This window comes from Physeter macrocephalus, chromosome 21 (assembly GCF_002837175.3).
Source record: "Physeter macrocephalus isolate SW-GA chromosome 21, ASM283717v5, whole genome shotgun sequence".
Taxonomy (NCBI): domain Eukaryota; kingdom Metazoa; phylum Chordata; class Mammalia; order Artiodactyla; family Physeteridae; genus Physeter; species Physeter macrocephalus.
The window spans coordinates 33,706,062-33,713,009 of record NC_041234.1 but is presented as its reverse complement, the minus strand read 5'-3'; the positions used below and the strand labels follow the sequence as shown (position 1 = coordinate 33,713,009).

At 43.1% G+C, this 6,948-nt stretch overlaps 1 protein-coding gene across 1 annotated transcript in view; it reads left to right on the top strand.

Annotated features, from left to right (window-relative positions):
- Positions 1 to 1,285, top strand: part of HUWE1 (HECT, UBA and WWE domain containing E3 ubiquitin protein ligase 1) — a 145,004-nt gene extending 143,719 nt beyond the window's left edge. Inside the window, exons 84-85 of the mRNA XM_007119919.4 lie at positions 320 to 510; positions 1,059 to 1,285. Of these exons, the coding sequence (XP_007119981.1) occupies positions 320 to 510; positions 1,059 to 1,161 (294 nt within the window). The 3' untranslated portion in view covers positions 1,162 to 1,285. The remainder of the gene's footprint in view (positions 1 to 319; positions 511 to 1,058) is intronic.
- The last annotated feature ends 5,663 nt before the right edge of the window (positions 1,286 to 6,948 follow it).

The following is a 6,948-nucleotide window of genomic DNA, read 5'->3' as shown; positions in this document are numbered from 1 at the left end:
AGCCTGCGCGTCCGGAGCCTGTGCTCCGCAACGGAAGAGGCCACAGCAGTGAGAGGCCCGCGTACAGCAAAAAAAAATAATAATAATAAAAAAACAAACAAGTACTCTTAGGGGAAGGGAGTTTTGAGTGACAGCTTACCTGTACCTAACTCTTCACTCATTTGGAGTTTCAGTTTTCAGGTGATCTCCTTGCTCATCTTGTGAATGGAGGAACTGAAACCTGTCTCACAGAAGGGACTTGCCTAACATTCCAAATCCCATCCTCCTTTCTTCCAAGAGCTCTCTACCTAACACTGGCTTCTTGTGTTCATTCCTGTAGATCCAGTGGTTCTGGAGAGCATTGCGTTCTTTCGATCAAGCTGACCGTGCCAAGTTCCTGCAGTTTGTCACGGGTACTTCCAAGGTGCCCCTGCAAGGTTTTGCTGCCCTTGAAGGCATGAATGGCATTCAGAAGTTTCAGATCCATCGAGATGACAGGTCCACAGACCGCCTGCCTTCAGCTCACACATGGTAAGAGGAAGGGTTTGTTCTCCTTTTCAGCATTTAGATTGAATTTGTGTATTTGCTACTTCTAGGCCCCTACCCGTGGTCAGGAGCGCAAATCTGGCCCCGAGTACCCTGGACCTGGGGTAACTCACAATTTGGTGGTTTTTGTGGAGAAGATGATATTTGAAATGAGAAGCTGGCCCAGACTCACAGTGGGGCTGGGGTGACATTGCAGGTGAACACTGCCATGTGAGAACAAGGTGTATTCCAGGGCTCAACATAGCCAGAGCAAGGAGTTGCAGGGAGCAGAATGCTAAAGAACTCGGCAGGGGTGACTAGTGACCCTGAATGCCTCTTTGGAGCTTTCATGTAGGGCCGTGGTGTTTAAGGAGGAGTGACAGGGTCAGATTATGTTTTAGGTGCCTGGTGGCCAGTATTGGGGCCAGATTAGAGGAGGGCAGACAAGGCTAGGACAGGATTGGGAGTCTATGAGCAGAAGTCAAGTGGGCACCATGGGAACACGGATTTGGTTATCATCTTTTGTCACGAATTGATCATTCTTCTTTCCCTAGTTTTAATCAGCTGGACCTGCCTGCCTATGAGAGCTTTGAGAAGCTCCGCCACATGCTACTATTGGCCATCCAGGAGTGCTCTGAAGGCTTTGGGCTGGCCTAATAAGGCCCCGCCCACCACTGTGGGGTTTTTCTACCATTGTTGGACCTGGGAAGGGGGGAAATGAAAACAAAAAAGAACCAGAAAGAAAATGTCAAAAACCAATAAATGAAAACCCACCAACTCACCATGTGTGTGTCCCAGCTGCCCCATCTTCCCCAGCGCATACCCGTTCCCCCTTTCCTGCTCATTCTCTCTCCCCGCTCCCTTTTCCTCACCTCCTCTCCCCGTTCCATGCCGTCCATGATCCCTCACCCCGTGTATTAAAAAGGCAGTAGCCTTTACAGGGACCCGTTTGTCCCAACTGTTTGAACAGTGTGCTCCTCAGATTCTGTGTTCAGAAGGATTTGCTGCATTGAGACTTGAAACCTTTGGATAGGGGAAAAAATTATATATATATATATTTTTTTGTTCTGTTTGCATTTCTTAATTTGTGCTTGGAATGTGTTGATGTGCACAGCTAATGATTCAATGCGAGACAAGATTGGCGTCTGTGTTGTGGAGGTTTCAAATAAAGAGCACTCTTCATAACTCACTTTTCACAATGGAGTTTTTTTCAAGTTTAAAAAGAAATAAACACCTCTTGAGCACATGCTAGATGGCTGGAGAAGAAATCCACATGGACTCTCCAGAAAGCCATCTCTCACTACACGGGTGCATCCTCCTCCTTCAGAGTCAGAGCCATCAGGAACTGGGGGGATCTTTTTCAGAATGGGATCTGCACTTGGGTGTGGTAATGGTGTTAGAGATTGCAGCCAAGGACAAAGCATCGTCTTGCTCTAGGGGAACAAACCAGCAGGTTGTAAGAGAATTCACTCAACCCAACCGAAGGTTCTATTTCCTGAGCCTTTATAACAGTTTCAAGCCTAGAGCTCAGTTTAAAATTTTGATTTCATTTATTAATGTTTTAGTTTATTTCTAACAAATTTTAATAAGCAAATAATTTGACTAGCTCCCCAGAACAGTCTTTCCATCCTTTTTGGTTTTGTTTTGTCATCTGCTTGTTTGCCAGTCTGTTCACAGATCGCCCAACAGTCTTTTGTGGTTTTTTTTTACTCCATCCAGCACTTAAAGTTGATCTAAGGACTTTGATGGTTCCAGCCTTCAAAGAAAAAAGTAATAAAAGTTTAGTTAGAAAAATAACCTCAAGTGGTACTTGCTTTGTGTGGTTTTTCTCATTCTCCGAGGCTCCACTTCTTAGAGACTTTCCCCTTGACCATGTCCCAAAGTGTGGATCTAGGAAAGCAGTGGTGTGTCTGTCCTTAACCTGATCCCTTGGTCCTGATGGAAATGGCTGCTAATCTTTTTTTTTTTTCTTCCAATGTTCACACTTGTCTGTTCCTGGCCCGCCTGACCGCTGAGAAGACAGATGAATCAACCCTGTCCCTCCTATTGAGCTTCTTTCTAGTCAAGGGGTGGAGACAGATCAGTTCTATGACAAGGTGTAGGAAGGGGGTCTGGGTGCCCAGCAGAAGTACCTGGTATAGCCTGGGAGATCAGGAAAGGCTTTCTATCGTCAGTGGCATTTGGGTTGAATCATAAGGCTGTGTGAGAGTGAAGATTAAGAACAGGATAATCTAGCTCAAGGCAGCAAGAGTCCAGTTGATAGGGCAAGGCTTGAGCAAAGGATAGTGGCCTGAGATGAGGCTGGGAGTCCACCAGGGCTTTAAAATAAAGAACGGGCTTCCCTGGTGGCGCAGTGCTTGAGAGTCCGCCTGTCGATGCACGGGACACAGGTTCGTGCCCCGGTCCGGGAGGATCCCACATGCCGCGGAGCGGCTGGGCCCGTGAGCCATGGCCGCTGGGCCTGCGCGTCCAGAGCCTGTGCTCCGCAGCGGGAGAGGCCACAGCAGTGAGAGGCCCGCGTACCGGAAAAAAATAAAAAATAAAAGGAACAAATAAGCAGAAATACAGTAGAATTGACCAATACACTTAAGAACTGGTTCTTTGAAAAAGTAGAATAAAACTCTGACCATTTAAATTTGAAAGGGGTGCAAGGGTTGGGAGTCGGGTGTGGGGTGTGGAAGTTTGGAGTACAGATGGAATAATCCTGAAGGAAATAAATGAATCTAACTCAATGGCATACCACAAAAACCTAATGTGACAGTATGATTTGCCTTTGGGATATTCATCACCTCGATGTCAAAAGAGAAAAACCTTTTGACAGTAGATGCAAGGCATTTGCCAACAGTAACTATTCCTGGTAACTTGTAAAGATACTACCTTGATAAGGTAGCATCAGACCAACAGTCAACATCACACTGCAAGCATAAAGTGGTCAATTATCACCATTAACACTGTTCTGCAAGTTCTAGCCATTTCCATAAAGCAGGAAACAAGGTATAGCTGTTGAAGAGAAACTATTTTGCTAAACCAAGAGAATCAGAAGTTATCAGAGCTTAAGTGAGTCCAGCAAGAGGCCTGGTTATAATGAACGAAACATTCGTGTAAACATTGTCCAACAAGTATAATTTGATAAATTAATATAAAGAAATCCTATACAATAGTAAAAATATCCATTGCATATATCAACATACACAATCTCAAAGATAAGCAAAAATGTATGAGACCTGCCTGTTTAAAAATTGCAAAACAATACTACAGACGTGTATACCAAGAACATGAAAAACCACATCCACATGTATGAAGAGTATGGAAGCCCATGCATAAGTATGACAGTACTGCACGATGTTCAGGATATGCTATGGGGGACAAAAGGGGATGCAGTTGGGAAGAGGTACATTACCCAGAGGGCTTAAATTAAATGTTTTATTTCTTAAGCTGGGTGGTGCTGGGTACATAAGTATTTCTTATAATACTATAATACTTTATAACTTTTCTACACCTGAGATATTTCAAAATAAGTTTTTTGAGATGGACAATTTAATAGTTCCAAATGCATTTGAGGCAGGTATCAGGGAAGTCAATAACAGGCCTAATTCTACGTGAAGGCTAAGTAATAGCTGCTTTCATGATATGATTAAACGTCTCTTTTTGCCTCCTAATAATTCCCTCCACTGATGTGTGTGTTACAATTACTACTGGTTATCTCCTTATTAAAATAGTCCCCTTTTCTTATAATTAGGGTGACCATATAACTTATCATCCAAAGTTGGGCAAATTTTAAAATAAAAAGGGTGTTATTAATTATGCTGTGGGACTTCCCTGGTAGTCCAGTGGTTAGTACTCCATGCTTCCATTGCAGGGGGCGCGGGTTCAATCCCTGGTCAGGGAACTAAGATTCCTACGTGCCACATGGCACAGCTACCAAAAAAAAAATTATGCTGGGCCACAAGTGCAAACAAACCCAGATAAACTGAGATGTATGGATCTATACTTATGAAACATAATATGTCTTGGCTGGAGAAAATTATTACCCAACATAAACATTTTTACTAAGCACTTTACCATGTACTGACAACACTGAGAAGTCACTGCTTTCCAAAAACTCACTGAAGGGAAGGGGGTTAGGTGTTGGGAAAGTTCAGGGAGCAATGGATACACAAAGACTCGATAGGCAGGGGTAGCAGGATTAAACATTTTCTCAAATACAAGCAAAGACCAGTTAGAAAACAACAGGAAATAGATTCCCTTCACAACAGTAACATAAAATACCTAGGAATAAGCTTAAGAAGCAGTGTTTGGGATCCATGTGAAGAAGGATGCTGCAAAACTTGTGAGAAGCATAAAAAGAGGCAAATAAATGAACAGGCTTACTGTCTTCATTTGCAAGTATAGCTGGCCTTGAGACTTTGGGAAACAGACATGCTAAGCAAGGTGGAAGCTGAAATGAGCAGACCTGACAGAATGGCTTCAAGCCATGACTATTCAGTGTGCTATGGTCTACTGTAAAGAAAATGAAGGACCAAGAGCCAGTTGGGGAAGGAATAGCTTTGTCAATGTTAAGTTTGGGAAACTTGCCTAAGTATTGGAAGGGGGAGAAATAGAAAGTTTGCTCTGCAATTCACACTAAATAAATTCCAAATGGAAGATTCAAGTGTGAAAAACGTGAACTTATTTTGGGGGGCAAATAACAAGTGATCTGGGATATGGAAAATCTAACACTAAAAACTACAAAAGACATTATAATGGAAAAGACTGATATATTTGACTACCAAAACACTGGCAACACCACGAGAAGAATTAAAAAGCAATGGCAATCTAGGAAAAAATACATCTCTAACAGGCAATAGGTTAATCCTTACTGTATATATATATATTTATTTACAAATCACTAAGAGACAAACTCCCCAACAGAAAAACATCCAAGGACCTGAAAAGGCAATTCAGAAAAGAAGAAACACAAATAACAGATGGCCAACGAACACATGAAAAGATGCTCAACATTACTATTACAGAAATGCAAATCAAAACTACCATGAGGAATCACCTAACACCGGTCAGAATGGTCATCGTTAAAAAATCTACAGGAACTTCCCTTAGTGGTTCACTGGTTAAGAATCTTCCAGCCAATGCAGGGGACACGGGTTCGATCCCTGCTCTGGGAAGATCCCACATGCCATGGAGCAATGAAGCCTGTGCGCCACAACTACTGAGCCTACGCTCTAGAGCCTGCGAGGCACAACTACTGAGCCTGTGTGCCTAGAGCCCGTGCTCTGCAACAAGAGAGGCCACCACAATGAGAAGCCTGCGCACCACAACAAAGAGTAGCCCCCACTCACCGCAATTAGAGAAAGCCTGCACGCAGCAACGAAGACCCAACGCAGCCAAAAATAAATAAATAAATTTATTTAAATTAATAAATAAATAATAAAAAATCTACAAACAGGGACTTCCCTGGTGGTCTAGTGGTAAAGAATCTACCTTGCAATGCAGGGGATGCGGGTTCAATCCCTGTTCAGGGAACTAAGATCCAACATGCCTCGCGGCTACTAAGCCCACCCACCACAACTACTGAGCTCGTGAGCCTCAACTAAAGAGCCTGCATGCCACAAACTACAGAGCCCACACGCTCTGGAGCCTGCACGCCACAACTAGAGAAGAGAAAACCTGTACGCCGCAACTAGAGAGAAGACTGCGCACCACAACGAAAGATCCCGCATGCCTCAACGAAGATCCTGCATGCTGCAACTAAGACCCGATGCAGCCAAAACTAAATAAACAAAAAAATTTTGTTTAAATCTACAAACAATAAATGCTGGAGAGGGTGTGGAGAAAAGCGAACCTTCTTGCACTATTGGCGGGAATGTAAATTGATACAGCTACTATAGAGAACAGTATGGAGGTTCCTTAAAAAACTAAAAATAGAACTACCATATAACCCACAAATCCCACTGCTGGGCATGTACCCAGAGAAAACCATAATTCAAAAGGATACATGCACCCCAGTGTTCATTGCAGCACTATTTACAATAGCCAGGACAAGGAAGAAACCTAAATGTCCATCAACAGATGAATGGATAAAGAAGATGTGGTACATATATACAATGGAATATTACTCAGCCATAAAAAAGAACAAAATAACACCATTTGCAGCAACATGGATGGACCTAGAGGGTATTATGCTAAGTGAAATAAATCAGAGAGAAAGGCAAATATCGTGTGATTTCACTTATATGTAGAATCTCAAAAACAAAACAGACAAGCAAAACAAAACAGAAACAGGGACTTCTCTGGTGGTCCAGTGGTTAAGACACCATGCTTCCACTGCAGGGGGTACAGGTTCGATCCCTGGTCGGGGAACTAAGATCCTGTGTGCCTCACAGCGTGGTCAAAAAATAGGAAAACAAAAACAAAAAACAGAAACAGACTTACAGACACAGAGAGCAA